Source organism: Thermobia domestica, chromosome 2, assembly GCF_964235325.1.
Source record: "Thermobia domestica chromosome 2, izTheDome1.hap1.1, whole genome shotgun sequence".
Lineage (NCBI taxonomy): Eukaryota > Metazoa > Arthropoda > Insecta > Zygentoma > Lepismatidae > Thermobia > Thermobia domestica.
In genome coordinates this window covers 49,574,640-49,597,504 of record NC_137455.1, presented here as the reverse complement: position 1 = coordinate 49,597,504, position 22,865 = coordinate 49,574,640, and the positions used below count along the sequence as shown (strand labels likewise).

Sequence of the window (22,865 nt, the reverse complement as noted above, 5' to 3'; positions counted from 1 at the left end):
AGTTGTATGAGGTCATGTTTGTTAATAATTCGCTAATGTGAGTGATTTTGCAGCTCAGCCCATTTCTCAACTTTTTTTTTTCTTAATGAAGTGGCCAGAACTTACCACGAGAAGCTGGCTGCAATTCGAATTCCACCCACACCCTACCCAACCATCCTACCAATTAGGGTGTGCTAAATTATGTTGATTTAGTCAAGGACGTTGCCTTAAATTCAGATTTTTTAAGCAAATTTTGGCATTGTGAGTCTTGAGAGTTGTTACAAAGTTGCTCTAAATGTAGCCGTCTCTGTTTTCTTGTCCGCACACTTTTCCTGTATAGTCTGGGACAAATTTGACACGTCTTTCAACTTCCTGAGTATGGCATGGAAAATTCAAGAAGTCAAACTCATGAGCAGATTTGTCACACATAAGTGATAAGATAATTTCTCTTTTCAAGCTTTCGAGCACTGGAGGGGGAGACAGCATACATCCAATCTATCAGCTCACTGTAGTCCGTGGCATCAAAATTTATCGAAAGTGCCATAAAAGTTCTAATAGAGCAATTCAGACAGGGCAGTGTGTTCCATATGTGGCTGTAAGAGATCCTGGACCTTTCAGTCACATCCAATTGCTGACATGTGCAAACCGGGTCTTACGGTTGTACGTTTCTCAAACAGATCCTACTAACGAACTCAAAGTGCTTGTAAACTACATTATAAAGACATATACCCGTATTTGATTCGCCAAAAAAAGATATCAGTCAGTGAAATATGGACCTAAACATATTTTGAAGAGAGTTCAAACAAGAGACATTTGCCAAACAACATTAAAAGAATCATCGATCCTGCGATTGAGAGAAACGCGTTCTTCTGTCATCCAGAGAACATATTATTGGCTATGACAGTGGATGAGAGAGAACACGTACGAGAGTTGGGTTACAGAAGAGTACTAGAGGCAAGAAATCAAGATCCGAAGGAGAAATCTGCTAGAACTTATGGCACTTTCAATAAATTTTGATGCCACGGACTACAGTGAGCTGATAGATTGGATGTATGCTGTCTCCCCCTCCAGTGCTCGAAAGCTTGAATGACACTCACTTATGTATGACAAATCTGCTCATGAGTTTGACATCTTGAATTTTCCCATGGCATACTCAGACGTTGAAAGATATGTCAAACTTGTCACAGAGTCTGCAGGAAAAATGTGCGGTAAAGAAAACAGAGACGGCTACATTTAGAGCAACTTTGTAACAACTCTCAAGACTCACAATGCCAAAATTTGCTTTAAAAATCTGAATTTAAGGCAACGTCCTAGACTAATCAACATAATTTAGCACACCCTAATTGTTAGGATGGTTGGGTAGGGTGTGGGTGGAATTTGAATAGCAGCCACCTTCTCCTGGTGAGTTCTGGGCCATTTTATAAAAAAAAAAATTTAAAAAATGAGAAATGGGCGAAGAGCTGCAAAATCATTATGAAAATAAAACCTATAAAATAACTCACTTTAACGAATTATTAACAAACGTGACCTCACACAACTAAAGTAAAGTACTTAGACGCTATAGAAATAAAAAAAAGTAATTATATATTTCTTGCGTAAAGGTAAATTTTGGTTTTTTTATTTTATTTTTTAATTTTAGGCCGTTTGCGCGAACTAAAGATCTGAAGTGTGACTTTTTTTTTTCCCGTTGATTAGGACGCATATGCAACTTTTGAGCTCTATTAGAATTCGATACTCGAAAATTTTATTTTTTCGTGTAAAGGTAAATTTAAGTGTTTTCGTCATTTTTTTCAAACTTTAGGCCGTTTACGCGATCTGAAGATCCAAAGTGTGATTTTTTTCGTTATTTTTCCATTAATTGGAACGCGAATACGCAACTTTTGAGCTCTATTAGATTTCGATACTCGAAAATTTGATTTTTTCGCTCCACCCTACTGGACAAAATACTGAGTACATTCTCTACTGTCAATTTAAAATCTCTGTAAAATGATAATAATAATACAGGCGGAAGCTGGCAATATATTGAACACTTACAGTATATAAGGTGATTGATGATGAAACGAGGGGATTTTCCTTTCTAGGTTTACTGATATTCTCCACTGACAGTGTTAAAAAACACGAAGAGTCAGTGTATCAAAACAATGATTTTTTATACCAACTCAAATCTATTACAGGATGTCTTAAGTACGTAACAGGAAGAATACAATTGCGATTACCTAATCTTAATGATGCAGCTAAGTGTATATATATAAAGTTGTATAATATAATCAAAGATTATTTATACATTAAATCTGATAAACAGTCGTGAATTTTTAACATGGTTTCCCCCTACAGTTTTGCATCGTAATCTACGTAAATAAAATTGAAAAATGTGGGGATTTCTGAAAGTAGTATACGAAGAATACCGAACAGATATTTATATTTTTTGGTATAGTAACACACCTTGGGCCACGAGGTTTTCATAATTTTACTTTGGTGACTGTATTATCACTACCTGATATACTGGAACACCGAAGTGTCCACTGAAAACTGACAGACTGTGGCGCTCTGATACAAAATTAAGATTTCCATCATTGCTGTCTTATTATTATAGTTTTATTTATTTATCTGTTTTAAATTGCATGAATATAACAATTATGACTGAAGGAATTAATTTAAGGAAAGTTTCAAGATGATGAGTACGCCCCAAGAAAACCATAAGTTCAATATCTCTTTCACGCGGCTATAGTTTCTCGAAATGAAATGAAATTTCTACTTGTACATACGTCTCACAGTATGTCCTCTAGGCTAAAGGAAACAAATGATTAATAAAAGTGAATGATTATGAGCGAATTGGTGAACTGAGAATGTGGGAGGAAACGAGAACCTCGAGTTAACCCACGAACACGAAGTTGTCCACCAAAAATTCACAAGCTTGGATTGAACCATGGAACCCTCGCACAGAGATTGACTACCGTTTCGTTTTAGGTTTTCTATAGTAATAACACTTAACAAGAGACATAAGCCAACATTAAATATGTGGTCGAACGAATAAAGATCATTTAATAAAATATTAACTAAATTTTAGTTTGTTCTTGGAGCAGCCACTTGGGTTATAACGTATCAAAAATTAAACTTCATATTTGATTTACTATAAGTTTTGGTAGCGAATAAATTGTGGTGGCTTAGTGGTAAAGGATGGGGTCCCCGGTTCGATTCCAGCTTCAGCCAAATGGGCTTTGTGGTGAACAAACCGTATCTGTGTGTTCTCTTAATTTCTTCATTTCACCCTTTCGTTCACTTAGCCTCGGTGCACAATAGTAGGACGTTAAACTAAAATAAATAAATAAATTGTGCTTTCCCTGCAGATCAAGTTAGCACGCGCGCCTTCGCTCCACAAAGTCTCAGATTCGATTCCAAGAGGGAGGACGCTAAACTTCAACACACGAGTTAAATTATCAGAATATTACTACACTCAATTTAACTTCAAACAGACCACTAAGAGCTATGAATGGACGTATTTAGTTGAATAATGTGTGGATAATTCTATTGCTATCATTTCTAGCTCTGCTACTTTTTAAGTATCTCCCTTGTTGCCTCAGGATTTTGGATCAACAGCATCAAATTCTGTATGCCCCCACTAGGAATCAAATTCGGATCTACATACACCAAAGACAAATGTGCTAAGATTAGGATCAATCGTACGCATGATCGCTTTTTCTTAAATAACACTTAAATAAATGTTAAGAGAAACTGTTTGTAGAGAGAACAGCTGCAAATAAAAATGTAACTGAATTAACGTCAAAGAAAATATCCTGTAATCTTCTTGCACTTTATTTCAAAAATAAAATATTCAGAAACAAAGGAAAATTAACACACGAACTGAAAAATATTAATTTCCAAAGTAACAAATAAATGATCGACCATCGTTTATCACTATTTACTCATGTTAATAATACTGCATAAAGGAATTTTTTCCTCTTTTTGGTTCAAATAAACAAAAGCATTATTACTATAATTAAGGTGAATGAAGAGAAGCGCCAATTGTTAACAGATAGCAGCACATTTCTCCTGTCTTTCCAACGTTATATTTTACTGAGAGACAACTTGTACAATTATTTAATCAATTCTAAGAGACTATACCGAAACTCTCCCTGGAGACACATTAAATAATCCATGCATTTTCTAATTATTCTGATTCATTCACTGTTGAAAGCACTTTTTTTTTCACTTTATCAGCATGATTCCAATAATTCCGTTTAATAATACAAGAAATAAAATATATCTCAAAATGGACTGAACTACGATTACATACTCAATTTCCTTTCCAGCATAGTTTTAAAATCATTCCTTAAAATAGATAAGAATTATTATAACTAACAGCCACCATGCTTTGTTGAGGTAGCACGGGTTTCAGAAGTCACCAAGTTCAAGTTTTCAACAACGAGAAAAAATTGAAAATAGCTTGTTGTTGATACGTCACTTACATTGGTTAATTTGCGTTTATTGTTGGTTGCCAATTATAATATTAATATAATATTATGTGTAGTACAATTTTAATTGTCAAACACACGAATATATAGAGTTATATGAAGCATGATGGATATCGCCACTATGTAATAAATACTGAAAAGATAGGGAAGAATGGAGCTACCTATTAACGACTGATGTTCCTTTACAATCACCCTAATTACTTATAGAAACTATACTGTTTATTTACTAAGCTCTTCGAAGAAAAGCATCACTGCTAAAATAAATATTCATGTTCTTCGCATTCTCAGAAATACAATTACTCATAAAAGCTTAGAAAATCACCATAACCTACGCAAGTAGTCCCGAGTTCGATTGTCAATGGAAGTGCGCTCAACGAAATGGTTCAGAAATCTTTTTCAGTTTGGGATTCAGTCCTCACACCCCAACTACTGACTAGGATGTACACGAAAATATGGAATCTGAAACCACAATTTACGGATTTATAATAATTATAATATCTATCAACTACATCAGAATTTATAACTTTGTATTATATTTATTAAAAAAAAAAAGAAAAAAAAACCTCCTCACTTTTTTTTAAAGGCTTTTATATGCTGCAACGTATGTATAATGTTTACATGGATACTTTGGCATGAAATAAAGATCTTAAATGCCAAAATGAAGATTATATTTGTTTGATTTACCGTGGAATCCGAAACTACCAATAGTTCTTCCTATAGATTGAACCCGGGACCACGACAATCGAATCATGCATCCTAGTCACTTGGGAGCTTCTACAATGACAGATTATATTGTACACATGTACACTTGCATGTGGTATATTTCAATCCTTAATCCATTTCATTTAATGATAAAATTCTAGTCTTCTATAAAAAAAAAAAAAAAAAAAAAAGTTTTCGTAACAAGACTGTACATATATCGAATATCCCATTATATATTTGCAATGCAATATGTTTTTATAATTATTATCTGTAAAATAAACCTTTCACCACATACATATTTACGTACATGGAATGATACATAATTATAGAAAAACTAGTAACACAACGACACTTTCTCCTAAATCATTAGGAGTCACTCGAAATGTTTTCCTTTTCATTTTCCGTTTGTCCTTGAAGAACTCGCAGTTCTTCCCTGGTTTCTTTGTTTGACTGCAGAAGCTCAACTAGCTGGGCATGAATACGATCATTCTTCTTCTCCAAGAAATCCAATACTGAGTTCAGTTGATCTAATTTACTTGTCAATTGCTCGAACTCTGAAATATACAACGAAATAACATTTTATAACTTACAACTTCTTGCTTACAAATGCAACTGTGTTTTACTCTCCAAAATATAAATATATTTTGACAGATTACATTCCAAACAGATAACATTTCACTTAAAAGGAAAACTGGAATAATCTCTGTTACAACCCCTTGTACATTGGGAGAAATTTAACAGTATCTAACTTTTAAATACATTTACTAAGAAACAGTAATTGCTACTGCCAACACTGCATTTTCAATACTTCCCTTCTGTTCAGATGCCTTGCTTTTCCCTCCCCTCATTTATAACGCATTATAGTTGAAGAGACACGCACCAAACACTACATAGAATCAATCACAAGCAAGCACAGTGCTACAAACAGATAGATCTGCATAATAAACAGTAGAATGACGAATGCTTTTCATAATTAATGAAATTACTGCAGTTTTAGATTCACGAAATGATACATCAGAAATTACTCTAAAGAATATATGAACATTTTATATCTTACATCAATTGAAAAATTAACATTTTTCTCAGCACTATCGTTAGTGAAACAAGATGTAACCTACAATGAATTATATAAAAGGCGTAAACATAACAGATTCCAAGCATTCAAGTATCAAAAATCTTATAGAATGCTATCAGTCCGTCCATCAGTCTGCCGACATGTATCGGAGTAGAAGCGGTAAAAAATATCAAGAAACGCTATTTTGGAATCGACTTAGGTTCCAATAATGGCTCCATCTCATCAGTTTATTCTATTCAAACTAAAAGTGTTAGAAATTAAGTTTCAGTATTGATTGTCATAGAACATGTTCGGTAACAGCACAAATACTTCATTTTAATCGATTTAGCATCTCAGGGAAAAGGATCTCTACCCGCAATATTCTACTAAGGCCGGATGTGGCAGGAATTGCTAGACTGGAAGTGAGACGCCGAAACTGACTTAGTGGCGCAGGAGATGACACTGATAAACCGACTGCTTTCTATCTATATTCTTGTTCAGCAGAGGCTATATAGGACAAATTTAATGGAAGCTGAAGCATTGGTGTGTGTGCTGTTTTCTCACCAAGAATTGAATCCGGGGTCTCATGAATCACAACATGCGTGTTGACCACTAGATCAGCGAAAAGAGCTACAAACAAAAAAACTAAAAGTCGATAAAAAAAAACAGTAACTTGTGGCTATGTTCTGCTTTCGAGGAACCAAGAAAACTACGAACGAACCTAAAATTTCCTAATTTTCCAATCCATCAATTATTTCACAATAATTACGCTACGTTCCATAAAACTAGTTATTATAGAGGTGAAAAGTTGACACAGTGGCCTACTCAAAGAGTTGTATCAACTCTATTGTGAGTGATCTTTAGTTCGATTCTATGCATCCGAGTACGTGGTGAATATTATTTCCTGTAGTGTGCAGAATGTTGCAGAAAGATATTAACGATTTTTATTTATTTATTTTTTAATTCAGGACGACACGACGTCTAGGATATAATACTGAAACACTCAAGGACATATTACTTGAAAACAATCATGGGACAGTGTCTTCCAATACACGTGAGAATATTCTTGTAACATTTAGTTTGAGAATATTCTTGTAACATTTAGTTTGCTAAAGTTTTCAGCAACTTCCAACATGTCAAAACAGTTACAAGTTTATTTTTCATTTGAGAGATCTGGATATAATACTTTTATTTAAAAAAAAAAATCCTTATTGTAGAAATTTATTGATCTACGACTAGGCTAATATATCTCCTACTTCTGATTTCTAGGTTAACTATACTTATGCAAATAAACGCATAAATATGTAATAATTGCTAGATTGAAAAATTAGAAGCAAATAGGAATATCCTAAGGTAGTGGTTTCGAAACATTTTAGGTTCAAGATGTCCTTAGTGTGTCAGAATTTCCCTCTGCCTCCCAGACACACAATATGATCTAATGCTCAAACTGAATCCTAACATCGACTGGTAATTTGCTGCGGCCCCTAACCCAAGACCAATGAACAAACAATTATGAAACTTATTGTTAGATAAAGAAGCCACCTCGGAACAAACTCTTAACCCCTCTAGAGTAGAAATATTCCCAACTGAAGATGATATGAAAACCTTTTATATACCCAGTTCTAGGCTGATCTTCGTAATCTCTTATTTACCCTTTCTGAGGGTCCCTAACTTAAAACTAAAATATCATACAACGGACATACCTAATATCTCTTTTTTATTATTAACCTGGTAACTTAAATAATTACCGAGGTCGATGGAATGGTCCTATAATCCAACTCTCTTTCAGGTGAGATAATGTGGTTGGAAACTATCTTGTGAGAATTAGTCTTACATGCAACCGCCGACTACACCTGATTCATGTCCCCTTGATGGTTCGAAAACACAGTCTTTCGAAGCCCCGGTGCTGCATAAGGACGCAAGATACAAAAGCTAGAAAAACTCAAAACTAAATATACAAGGTGTGATTGAAAAGTACCGGAACTTTTCCCGCCGCGCGGCTCCCTAGCGTTCGAAAAATGTGAGGGGTGGGGGAAAATGTGCGCGGGACCTTCCTCTTTCAAGCGAAACTTGGCCCAGCAGCGGTTGAGAAAGCATCGCTGTCCGCGCGAACGTCGTTTTGGTCGTCAGTCACGTTTTTTGAGCGCTGAAAATGGAGTCAAAGATTGACCAACGCTACGCCATCAAGTTCACCGAGGGGTCGTACTCGTAGCACCATGTTTCATCACCACTGATCACACTGTCTAATAACTCTTCGTCGGCTTCCACACAATCCAGCACTTCACGACTCATTTTCACTCGCAGTTCTTTTTGCTCCTCGGTCAACACCTTGGGGACCAGTTTGGCGCACACCTTCCGCATGTTCAATTCTTCAGTCACAATTTTTTGCACTGCATAGTATGTCAAATTAAGTTCTTCGCTGATCTCCCGGAGGGTTGTACGACGGTCCAGGTTCAGGTATTCGCGAACTTGGTCGACGTTTTCATCGGTTTTCGACGTCGACGGCCTCCCAGAGCGTGGTTCGTCATCGGCGTCCTCCCGGCCTTCCCTGAAGGCCTTGTGCCACTCAAAGATGCGAGTACGGGACATCATATCTTCCCCAAAGGCTTCCTTGAGCAGGTCCTGGGTCTCGGTGAACGTCTTTTTTAGTTTGACACAAAACTTGATGGCGTAGCGTTGGTCAATCTTTGACTCCATTTTCGGCGCTCAAAAAACGTGACCGACGACCAAAACGACGTTCGCGCGGACAGCGATGCTTTCTCAACCGCTGCTCGCAGCGCACTGGGCCAAGTTCCGCTTGAAAGAGGAAGGTCCGCGCACATTTTCCTCCACCCCTCACATTTTTCGAACGCCAGGGAGCCGCGCGGCGGGAAAAGTTCCGGTACTTTTCAATCACACCCTGTATGAAAGGCGCAGACAACAAAAACGTCTGAAAGGGGAAAAATAAAAATTACCCGAGTCACCTTGGTAAAATATTTTAATCTGCATTCCTGCTAACAATAGTTGTGCTCACATTGTAATATTGTTATAGGATAATAGAACTACAATACACGCAAAGAAATATTGTAGTTTGTATCGTGTTTTATAAATCATAATGCAGATTCGTTGGTTGGCTTTAAGTTTAACTTCCCTCTTCAGAAGCAACTCTATGTGAGTCATAGACCCACAGCTTAACACTAAATCCCAACTACATGAGCTTCATTTAGAAACTGAACCCAAGTATACTGTGCCAAAGGAGTGTATGATAATCAAATAGCAACGAGGAAACTCCTTTACGGATGTTACCTGCTTTAGTATACGCATGCTTGATCGATATGCATTTATTTTCATGCACCTGAAACTACAAGAGTTTCATTAATTATATATAAATATAACGAAGAGAAGACATATTTAAACATAGCGAAAATCAAAATGTGTATCTGTAACTTACAATATCAGATATACTGTAGTATATGCCGATGTAATAATGATATCTATCTTATCTTTGTTTTATCACATTTGGTTTGTCTATTGGTATATTGAACTTAGCCTTTGGTTCCATGTGGTGTGTGTTCTCTGTCCCCCCCTCAAAAAATCCCCTCTTGCCCTTCTTCCTCTTTCAGTTTCATTGTTAGACTGCTAAGAAAAAAGAGAGATGGGGAAAACAAGCATGACCTAAGAACAGTGTTAGTAGTTAGTTCTAGTCAAACATTCTGATGTTTTTAATTTCCCCCCAGTGTACATAGACGTTTTCGTAAGGGTCCATATTTATTATTTTAAAAACTCAAAAAGTTCCTACCATTACATAGTATTCAGTTGGAAATTGTGTGGCCAGGATATCAATTTCCATTTAGGCTGAGCATTATTTTAATAGAAAATAAAAACTCTCATGCGTTAAGAGTTGAATTCTACAAATCAGTAACAAGTTAGTTCAGAGTTTACATCAAATTCTTGAGTATTTGTAAACATTTCACGTCTAAAAAGCTCTATAGATGTATAATTATAATTATTTTCGTGAGTAATTCGAAGTTCAAGACCGATAACTGAATAGCAGTTCAAGATAGATAATGATTACTTGTGATCTTACGTAGACTTTTCCTTACCCATAAATTAGGAAGAGAATGAAATATTACTATCAAACTACAAACTTATCCGATAATTTTCTTATACGGAATGGACAGAGAATTTCATATATCATGTCTCCTATGTAGCAAGTTTTTCTTTAGATGCGGATTTTGTGTTTCGGAATTTTTTAGATAAGAGAATTTTTATCTACTATTTATAGATATGAAGAAGTACCCACAGAAAATCGGAATAGCCCTGTGCTGGGCGAAGCTTCCTTAGCACGCAATTTTCCAGCTAGGCGAGCGTAGAGCAACTCGCTCTTAGTTGAGTGCATCCAGTGACGTCGCCTGAGAAGACGCTCTCTGCTTACAGTGAATGTTTGCGGAAAAGTAGTTTCCCTCGCACTTTTATTTTTATTTTTTTGTGATAGCCGATTTAAGACAAAACTGTGCGGCTGTGAACTTTTGTTTTTTTGCTCAGGAAACTAAACATCAAGCCAGTGGAAGACTGCATCATCTCCTCGCCCAAAAAAAGCTCGTCAAGAAAAATCAAACATTACGATGATGCTGATTTGTTTATACAATGCTAGAGGAGGTAGTGCGTTCGGAGTTCCACCGGGACTGACTGTTAACGAAGCTTTCTATTCAGAATTTCTGAAAAGACTGCAAAATAGTATGCAGCTATCTCAGTACGCCCGTTGACCTTATTCCGTGCAACTTCTTTTTGTTTCTGTGAACAAAGAGGGACACGAACGGACAGGGATTTGACGACGTAGAAGAGATGAAAAATAAAACTAGGAAGAAGCCGTCAGACACCAAACCAGATGAGTTTGAAAAATGTTTCCAAGAACTGAATCACACATTGGACAAATGTATTAACAGTAATAGTGAGTACTTTAAAAGTGATAAGGTTGTTTTGCGTTAAAAAAAAAAAAAAATCTCTTTGTATGTATTCTATCGTATCAATTAGTAATTATAATATTATTTGTATACAGAAAAATGTTTTCAGGTAAATCCCTGAAGATGCGATGACTGACAAGCTTGATGCACGAAATGTCATTAAGTTTCTCTATCTTCAGGGAAAATAAGCAAAGCAGATCCACGAAGAGGTGAAATAAGTCCAAAATCTTAATGACCAAGAAACAAAGGAAAATAGCAAACAATGAAATTAATCATCCTCCTCCAACCTTAAAAAGGCATGAGAGCAGAAGTCTGACGCCAAGGTGATGCTTTCCGTTTTCTGGGACTGTGAAGGGGTTATCATGACAGATTACCTACTACAGGAGCAAATTATTACTAATACCTACTATTCCCATTTCCTGACTAAGTTACAAGAACTGAAGAAGAAACGCGGTGGACTGGTCACAAAGGGGTGTTGGCAGACAACGCACCAGCTCATTCCGCCCACGTATCCATGATCAAGGCAGTGGAATTAGGATATGAAATATTGCCTGAACACACATACTCAGCGGACCTAGCACCAAGTGACTTCTTCCTTTTCCCAGAAATTAAACATCCACGAAGAAGATGTAATTTTGACAGTAGGGATAACGTCATTTCTGAGGTTGAACTGTGTTTCAAAGCTAAGGTGCAGACTTTTACGAAACGAGCTTATGGAAAGTGAAGAACCTCTGGCAAAAATGTGCCAATAGGCAGGGTGACTACGTAGAGAAGGATTAATTCCATTATGGCGTCAGAGTTCTCCAGAGTGGATTTGTTCTAGGTCATTGCACGAACGTTTTGATACCCTCTTGTATATATAACCTCGGGATGAACCTTCTCAATGAAGTTTCGAACAAAGTTAGTACCAACCTCAAACTGGATTTTTATCGTGTCACTTTGATTAAAATGCGTATCCTCAGGGGGATCAAAATATATGCTTAAAAAAAAAAACAGTGTGTCTCAAGAGCCTCTCAAGTTATTAAACTTGGTATATAAACTCCTCATTAAAGGAAACTGGACACGTGACTCAGTGTTCTCAAAAATTCCACTTCTACAGGGGGTGGAGAAGTAAATTTCTATATTTTTTTCCTCCACATTCAAACCGACGCTGTCTATGTGAGAAAATGGATGAGCCGTTTTGAATGAATTTTTGAGCATAGTTAGCACTTCACTTGAGTCGGATTTTTATCTTGTCACTTTCAGTTGATGAGTTGAGTTGATTTTGAGTTTGTCCCTTTTCAGCAGTGAGGCTATATGAGACGTGGACCTACTGATTAACGTGGAATCCGAACCACATGAACTCCCGCCGCGAATCGAACCCGATCAAAATTTATATCCTAATGGGAGAAGTTTAAAATGTATGACAAAAGTATGTATGTCATGTCCTCTGCAAGTTAGGCAGATGGAACTCGTTATATAAAATCCGTACCGAAAATACGTTGAGACGTGTCGTAGGGTTTGCGAAAATTCTGCTTCTAAAGGAGGAACAGTTCTGTAATATTTTAATTTCCTATTTTGTATTCATACAATAGCAAGATGAGGACACGCTTTAACCATTTAAAATAAGTTTTTAAACATAAATGGGGTTGATCTGTGTATTTATCATTAGTTTTACACTTTGAATGAAATTCGAAGATTATCGCAAACAACAAAGACTGCACGGTTCAAAAGGAATTTTTTGAAGATCATTAGCATTTGAGTCGAGTTTCAATCTCTCCATTTCGATTCAAATATGAATCCTAAGCGGGTGTGAAAAAGGGCTGAAATATATCTTTCATAAACAGTATTTTCTATTCTTCCTATGATAAGAACGAGCATTTCAACTAGTTGCTTAATACTATAAACAGGAAGAATAATGAAAAACACTTGGAAACACAAAGCCATTCCTGACACCTTACTGCTAAAAGATCTTACACATTATGGTATTATTTTTGTCATACTGGGTGCAGATAACTTGAAATCAAATATAATATTCATACACAATTCATGGTGATATGCAAGTTTACCTTGAATACTTTTACAATTTTAAAGCAAAAGTTATGATGAAAGGAGTATTAAATATAAATGAAAACTTTTAAAATGGATATATGCTCGGTATGCAATACAATGCAAAATTCTGCAGTTTGCAAAATGGTATAATATTCTACTCGTGCATATAGTTTACTTTGATTCTTTACTGATTAAGATGCTTAAAAGAAATAGTACTGATATTATTATAATTAACTTTCTTTCGACCAGTTATTGCGAAGTGAATTCTGAAGATCACTGTATCCACCCACCCACTCCTGTATGTTGGGACGACAATAATGTATTGCTCGAGTAACTGTCACGTGTGAGAAAAATATAAGTAAACCCTGGATTTCGTTTCTAATCTAACATCACGTGATAGAAAAACATGAAACCTCCGAAGTTTACTAATTTAAATAGAAATACTTAAATCAACAAAAATTATATTTTTAATCGTGATTTTTTCAACCCTAACTTTATTACATAATATGTAAGAACAGGGTTTTTATAAAATAAAAAAATATATATTAGCGCTAAACAATGAAGAACAAAAATTTAACTGTATTTACAACAATGTAATTTTATCAAGAAAAGAAAGCAAATTATAAACATACAACAAATAAAACACAATTACCGAAAGAAAGTTCACAGTGAAAAAGAAAATGTAAAAAAGGAAACAGAAAAAAAAAAGTAAATTTACTGCAATTGGCGACACACACTGAGATCTGTGCTAGAATAAAAACATTTTCCTTTCAAGCAAGGATTGGACTGGATTCGAATTTCAATACACCTTGAAAAACAACAGCCATATTCCAAAGACAACTATTTTCTTTTTCAACGCTCATTGTACAACGACAATATACAATCATTTGAGAATGAACGACAAGCAAGTAGAATTTCCATTTAGAGAGAACGCTTCGATTGTGATAAGAATTATGAATGAAGAGAGAGAGGGCTTACCTTACTGTCATTGTACTCACTTTCATCAAAACAGTATCAATGATTGTTTCCACTTTCAACCATCGACGAGTCTTCACTAACTACTGTTCAACCTCCCTGATTCATATGTCAGTTTCTTTCTTTCTTTCCTTTTATTATTATTATTATTATTATTTCAATTTCAATTTCGCAAATGCAAGCTGCCAACGCATCAAATTGTAACACGTATTCACGATGAATAAACAATTCTACTTCCTTCCAATTCAGTTTCGAAAAACATCAGAAATGTGATGAGTAGCTCCACTAAATATGTAGTATAATATAATAATCACCATAAAAATAGTAAGGAAAATGAATATTAAATGCCTACATCATGATATTTACACAAGGATTCTTACATCAACCACAAATTCATGATTATGCTCATCAGAAGTGAACAGGGCAACATCTATCGAAACTGTCTCGACAAAAAATAAGAACAATGATGCAATAAAGTACTCTCTCATTTCTTAAAACAGCATGCATTACTTGTGTACTCTGACTTAACACGAATGGAAAGATTTACATGTTTTAAAAATTCTTTCTGTTTCTGGCAGCAATGATAACCATCTTATTTGGGTCAATCCATTTCAAATCATCCAAGCAATCTTGCCGACAGCTTTTTATTTTCCTGAGTTCCCTATAGTAAGATAGTCAAAAACACTGTTTAAAAAAAATTATGTGCCATAGTTTATTTCTGGAAACTATGGCGGCTGGAAAAATTTTAATAAAAAAACGTGGTTTCCGGAAACTTTAATTGCCAAGCTATCTTTAAAGATATCAGAATAATTTAAAAACCAGTGTGTTGAGCGTGAAATGAACTTCAGGTATACATTATTTTAATTTTTGTAACACGCAAGAGAGTCAGTCAAATTCTTTACTGTAAAAACTCGGAAAAAATGTATAAATCGTTAATTTTGAAGACCATTAGTTTTATGAAGGAAAGGAGACTCACTAATGATATGTTGTTTCTGTGTTGAATACTTATATAACTACCTGCAGTATAAGTTCCAGTTCTGAAAATGCACTCTTTTTTTCTTTCTTTTTTTCTAGAGCTTTTCCAAAATGACCGAAAACCTTAAAACGTCACTTTTCTCAGGTCAATATCTAAAAAGGGACTGAATAAAAATACCTTAAAATAATACGACGGAATGGCCCTAACGAGGGATGAGCGGATCGAGATCACGTTGATCTCAGAAGAGCGCACCAGCAGACAGATCGAAACGATTTCAACGCTTGTCACTCAGAACGGGAGCCCATTTCCCATAGTGCAGTGTGAACAATTATTAGCGAAATTTAAGGAAATTGGATGGGTGGAAAACAAACCAAAAGCAGGCAGGCCTCGCACAGCGACGTTCACTACTGTGTTGGCATCATTCGCGAAAAGTCCCACCCGCAGTACCCGTCGCTTAGCCCAAGAATGTGGTGTATCTCGTACGTCCATCCTGAAAATTATATCTGTGCATAAGTGGCACCCATACAAGACACAGCTATTCCAGCATCTAACCGAGGATGATCGAGACCGCCGAGTCGAATTCAGTGAGTGGGCCACGGCACAAATGCGACAGAATCCTCGATTCGCATATGACGTGCTGTTCTCGGAGGCTTTTTTTTTTTTTTTTTTTTTCAGGCGAGGTGAACAAGCACAATCACCGATATTGGTGTGACAACAATCTACATTGGTACGACGATTCTCGAGTCGTTGGCTCTCTTGGTGGGCCCATTCTTCATCGAGGGCAATTTAAATGCAATTACTTACCTTAACATGCTTGAGGAGGAGATCCTGCCGTCCGTCGCATTAGAGGATGGCTCTTTCCCTTTGTTCTATCAACATGACGGGGCACCACCTCATTTCGGATTATGTGCTCGTGAGTACCTCGATGAGAAGTTACCACAGAAATGGATATGCCGGCGAGGACCTGTGGAATGGTCACCGTGTTCCCCGGAACCCATTCCATTGGATTTTCTTTTTAAGCGGGGCTACGTGAAAGCCGCTGTGTATTCTAGTAAGATGAGCGACATTAACCACCTTCAACGCAGGATTATTGCCCGTGTGCCAGCATTCCTGAGGACAGTGGGAAGGGTAATGAATGACTGGCAGCAGCGGATACATTTAACGACTGCCCAGAAGGGACGGCACATTGAACAATTGCTGTAACATTGGTCAGTGGGCCACACATTGCCCACAGTGTTATCTCCAGGTAAGTGCAGAAAATCGGGTAAAAGTTTGCAAGAGGTGGTCGTAGAGCCAAAAGCATTTCACCACTGGACTCCTCGAAAAATTTCAGTCCTATTTGATGTATCGCATGATAGAGTTCTCATTTATAAAAGTTTCCGCCATTTCAAGATGGTGGCCGATGGTGCTATATGTCTCAAAAGAGTCGAGCTCCCTCGTGGCTAAGCGGTTAGCGTACGCGCCTTTGGCGTGGGAGACCCGGGTTCGATTCCCGGTGGGAGCTCAAGTGGTTCGGATTCCACGTTAATCAGTAGGTTCACGTCTCATATAGCCTCGCTGCTGAACGGGACGCTAAACTAAAATCAACTCAACTCATGTCTCAAAAGATTTTCCCTTCATCTGTTATAACTTTTTTCCCTTTTTCCTAATTCTGAATGATTTGGATTTTATTTGTGTGTTTCCACACTTTTGGACCACCCTGTATATTATTTCGAGTTTTAAATCAGTTTTAATTATTAATATAAAATAGGCCTAAATAACAAAGTATAAGTTAATTGTTTGGAAGAACACTATTTCTTCAAGTAATGATTTAAACAAGCTCTGAATTGCTACCTTGGCACTGCACGACGGTGTAGAAGGGTAGCATTTTTACTGAAACTCACTGATCTATTACTCTCAATATAGCTGTGTCTCAGTCTTTTTTTTTTTTTTTTTTTTTTTTTTTTTGTGAAATATTCCTATTTGTACAAAGAACATTCTGCAAAATTTCAAGTTATTTTCATTCAGTCCCTTTTTAGATATTGACCTGAGAAAAGTGACGTTTTAAGATTTTCTGGGCATTTTGGAAAAGCTCTAGAGAAAAAAGGAGTGCATTTTCAGGACTGAAACTTATACTGCAGGTAGTTACATAAGTATTCAATACAGAAATAACACATCATTAGTGAGTCTCCTTTTCTTCATAAAACTAATGGTCTTCAAAATTAACGATTTATACATTTTTCCCGAGTTTTTATAGTAAAGAATTTGACTGACTCTCTTGCATGATACAAAAATTAAAATAATGTATACCTGAAGTTCATTTCATGCCAAACACACTGGTTTTTTAATTATTCTGATATCTTTAAATATAGCTTGGCAATTAGTTTCCGGAAACTCTTTTTTTATTAAAATTTGCCCAACTGCCATTTTAAAATGGCTGCCAGAAAGAAACTATGGCACATAATTTTTTTTCAGTGTTTTATGACTATCTACCTATAGGGAAATCACGATTTAGAAAAAAAAAGTCAGGAAAATAAAATATATTGAGCAACAATTTTGTTTAAAATTGGGCGATTTGAAATGTATTGACCTATTTCTGAAATGGGAATATTTGTTAGTGTCTGTCACATCAACAAAATCACTGAACTATATTAATTTTTAAATTCAACTAAAAACGTCAAATTCGTTTAGTATTGTCATAGTGGTATTTACATGCTTGGCAACAAATTACATGCAATGAAGGACGTACAGTTGGGAAGAGTTTTTGTGAAACTGCCCAGAAGACGGCATCTACTTCTTACAGCATCTACTTCTTACATGATTGCAAGTAGTATTGCGATTCTAACGTTAAGAAAAAAACAACTGTAGTAGTTGCATGATAGACCTACCCCAAAATCTACATTTATTGCTACGATTTCACCAGCAACTATCACTCACAGAAATATACATCCGAAACAATTCTCTCATACTACGTAAGATCATTGATAGTCACAAACTAGTGTACTTGTGGTAACGCATACGTGAATAGTCTGAATGAACGATGCGCAAGGATCACCAACGCATATGGAAATGCTTTCTGGTTCCCAGATGCCTTTTCCTGATGGAAAAATGCTCAACAATAACACCACATAAGCTTCTCAACTGTGATGAAGGGAGTCTTACTTTCAGAAAGATTCTACGGAACCTAATTGCTTATCCTTTTTTGTGTTTCAGGTCCGGTGGAGTTTTAGCATTAACGGAAAATCAGCGGATCCAATTTATCCCTTTACCAATGATAATGGTCACCCAAAGGCCTGCAATCAGACGTATCCTTTCTGAACAGTATTCCAAACGAAATGCCCACTACTACAAGATGTATATTGAATAATAATCGGCAAGCATGACTGTTTAGACTCGAATTACCATCAAAATTATGGAATGGTGGCCATTCTTTCAGAAAAAGGCTTTTTTTTTATTCCACATAATTGTCTTGACGATGTTAAGTTGGCACATTTCAAACAGGAAAATCCCTTATGACTTTGTGGCATTATTTGAAGCATTTGAAATTGAAGTTGTAAAAAGTTTTTAGCACCGCATTAAAGGTCACTTCATAACCTTTTCACTGATGTTTGTCTCATATCTGAATCTCTTTTGAATTCTGAGACACTGTATTTCGCGTACATCCTGATTTTTGCATGCTTTGTTCCACAACATATTGGAAGTATGACCGCCGTTGGCATACGAAATGGAATCTATTTTTGATCTACCATTGTCTTTACAGAACACATACCACTATGTGTGCACATTGTCAGAATTTTTAAAAATAGTCATTTAACTATCATTGTGCGATTTTCTGTGGAATGGCCCGAAGCGGTTCAAGATGTAATCCGCAGATTAGGACATAATAATAATAATAATAATAATAATAATAATAATAATAATAATACACAAAGACACATCACACAGGTAGCAATATTATAATCTCTCTTTTACATGACCAAGGAAATCTATAAAAGTAACCAATAAAGTTCTATCGCTTTTTGTGGTCTGTGTTCAATTGGCCCTCACACCGTGAGTTGAATGCGAATGAAGATAAGGCGAAGGTTAGTTGTTGATGTAAGTATATCCAACATACTACCTGGTTGTGGCAGTTTAGTTACACCGTGAACTTGTGTAAGGACAGAGTGAATATGGGGCCTCCACAGAGCGTCATAACGGCGTGTACGCTGTACGAAATCAAACGGGAGTCAAACGCCGCTGCAGCGAAGCGGAAGATATGCAAGGCCATTGGTGAGGTTGTTATGACTACGCGGACAGTGCAGTGGTGGTTTAATAAGTTTAAGGACGGAAACACTCGAAGACGCACCACGTGCTGGAAGACCAACACATGTACAAAATGAAAATTTTCAGGCAGCAATTGAGGCGAACAGTGGCCAGAGAAGTGAGGAACTGGAACTATAATTCAGTGTGAAGAAACAATTCGGCAGCATCTCCATCAACTTGGGAAGCACTAAAGTTGGGTCGATGGGTCCCACATGATTTGTCTCCGGACCAGAAAACAACGCGAGCAGACACCTGTGTTTCTTTGCTGTCTCCTCTGAAAAAGGAGCCATTTCTGGACAGGGTGTTGACCCGTGATGAGAAGTGGGTCTGTACGAAGCTCCACGGCGCTGTCATCATTGGTTAGAATCCCATGAACCGGTTCCAAAACAGCCAAAACCAGCACTGCACCAGAAGAAGATCCTCCTGTGCGTTTGGTGGACTGCTCGCGGCAACGGGAACTGCTACTAGCTAGTCAAAGCAGTAATGCAACTGTGTACTGTCAGCAGTTGAGCCGTGTTCAAAAAACTGGAAACTCTGGAGACTCAAAAACTGAATCTCAAAGGGGTTCTCCTGTTGCAGGACAACGCTAAGCCCCATGTGGCTAGGATGACTCGGGACATCATTCTACGCCTTTTATGGGAAACACTATTGCATCCGCCATACTCCTCGAACAATCACCTTAAAGGACGCCACTTCAAATCCCTAGTAGAAGTACAAAATGCACTTGATACTTTCTTCGTTTCACGACCCACCAAGTTCTATCACGATGGAATCCATGGTCTTCCAGAACGTTGGCAGAAGGTCGTCGATGCTGATGGGGACTATTTTTGATCTTCCAGGTACGTCTTAGGTGATATGTAGATGTTCGAAGGCAGTGAGTGAAAAAGCGACAGAACTTTCCTGGTTACCTTTATATTTTAAGCAATAATGACACCCACATTCATAAATACAGACCGAGATAAAATTTACATCAACAACGTATGGTTTTTCTTTTTCTTTCTTTAAAGAGATTGATAACGAAATATATTTAGTAGGATTTACACATTGTTAATAGGATTGTTATCTCCTCTCTCCCTCCCCTCAACCGTACAAAATGGAAGCAATCTCATGTTTGGTAAGTACACATGTTTTTCTCAAACCACACAGTTAACTGTAAAAGAAGGTTTATTTCAAAATCCGCTGCAATGAAAGTTAGTAGAGACTGCAATAGAAGCAACAGATACTGACTATCACTCTGACTCTTATTCTTCTTCTCCATCAAATCCACTACTGACTTCAGTTCATCTAATTTACTTCTCAGCAGTTGCTCGTACTCTGAAATACACAACGAAATAAAATCTTATACTTTACTATTTCTCGTTTAGAAATGAAATTGTGATTTATTTTTCAAAATATAAACATGTTGTGGCAGACTAAATTCCAAACAGATCACATTTCATTTAAAAGGAAAACTGGGATAATCTCTCAGTCATCACTCCTTGTACATTGGGAGAAATTATAAAAGGATCTAGTTTTTAAAGACGTTTACTGAGAAACAGTTGATTGCTACTGCGAAAACTGCATTGTCAATACTTCCCTTCTGTTCAGGTGCCTTGGTTTTTCCTCCCCCCCCCCTTTTATAACGCATTACATTTGAACGCATACGCACCAAACGTTACACAGAACTAATCACAAGCAAGCACAGTACTACAAACAGATAAGTCTGCATAATAAACAATGTTGCTGAGATAGAAAATACATGTATTGTCATGGTTAAATTACCAGCTATTACAACTGATATCTTAATTTATAATAGGTGAACATTTAGTTACTGTTTTTCTAAAACCAAGATCATTTACAATTTGGAAAAGTGTAGAACGGTGAACGATTTTCATAATAAAGAAATGGCTGCAGTTTTAAATTTACGAAATGACATATATATAAGAAATAGAAATTATTCTAAAGAACATATGAACATTTTATATCTGGCATCACACTGAAAAAATGACATTTCCATCACCACTATCATTAGTGAAACGCGATGTAATATGCAATGGATTGTTTCACATATATAAGGTGTAAGCATAACAATTTTTATACATCCAAACTATGCCATAATTATTTGTCGTAATTATTAAAGAATGGCTCTCCGTCAGTCTGTCGACATGTATCGGAGCAAAACGTCCTTCTGCAATCTACTCAGGTCCCAATAATGGCTTCATCTCATCCGTTTATCTTTTATTCAAACTGAAAGTATTAGAAATCTACAGTTTCCGGTTTCAGTGTTGATCACCATAGAACAAAAATGGTAATATATAGCGACAACTACTTAATTTTAATCGACTTAGAATCTGAAGAAAAGATACTACCTCCACTCACATTATTCTACTAAGGTTCAATGTGATAGAAACTGGTAGCATGGAAGTGAGATGCTGAAACTGACTTTGTTGTCGCCAGGGTTGTTTTGTTTAAAACAAATGATTAAAACTTTTTGTTTACAACAAATTTTATATATATTTTAAACATTTTGTTTTAAACACGTGTATTTTTAAAGACTTGTTTTAAACATGTTTATTTTCATCTTATTTTTGTAAAAAAAAAAAAAAAAAAAAAAAAAAATCTGCCAGAGAAAGAAAATGGTCAAAAAGTGCTTTCAGGCCCGTACCCAGGGAGGGGCTAGAGGGGGCACAGCCCCCTCTAAATTATTTTTTGCCTCTTCTAAAAAAAACACGCTGAAAAGAATTTCCAAACTGACAAAAAAACAGTGAAATTCTTGATATTATAATTATCAAATTAAATTCAACTGTGCGAATTCTATCCATTTATGTGTAAAATTATATGTTTCTTTGCTAGATGCACCAAATATCTTCAACTGCCTTTACCCATTTCAAGAATTTGAAACCATGCCGTGTTATTACAACCACAACAAGCATCCAAGATTACCAGGTGCACTTCCAAACAACAGTATCATAGTCCACAATGTTAGTTGTGAATCAATAAACTGTAATGTCTCTCTTATTTTGGAAGGTAGAAAATTGAGTACAAAAGTTCAATAAAAACATATATTTCTATTTTGTATTGATATAATCTAAAATTGCTGCAATATAATTTTGTTCTAATGTTTAAAAATAAATATTTCCATTTTAATTAATATGAAACAAAGTACATCGCAAAGAGCTCATATTAAACACACAAAAGTGAAACAAAAAATTACGTTCGATTATACATATGTAATAATATTCTCTTTTAAGTTTTTCTATTAATAAATGCAAGTGCTTTGGTCTCACTATTTTTTATCTCATCATTCTTAAGAGTTAATACAAACAAAAAGCTGCAGAAAAGGCTTACGAGAAATTAATAATTTGTAAAACAATACTACAAAATAGCCCTTACCGCTCGTCTAGTGAATAGAGCGCGCGTGTTTGAATATGATCTCGGGGTTTGATACCCGTGGAATTCTGAAATCGAGAGGA

General features: G+C 36.2%; 1 protein-coding gene across 1 annotated transcript in view; it reads right to left on the bottom strand.

Moving 5' to 3' along the window:
• Positions 1-5,329: 5,329 nt before the first annotated feature.
• Positions 5,330-22,865, bottom strand: part of LOC145671933 (uncharacterized) — a 33,561-nt gene continuing 16,025 nt past the window's right edge. The window contains exons 2-3 of the mRNA XM_081741142.1: positions 20,641-20,727; positions 5,330-5,707 (exon numbers count right to left, since the gene is read on the bottom strand). Of these exons, the coding sequence (XP_081597268.1) occupies positions 5,520-5,707; positions 20,641-20,727 (275 nt within the window). The 3' untranslated portion in view covers positions 5,330-5,519. The remainder of the gene's footprint in view (positions 5,708-20,640; positions 20,728-22,865) is intronic.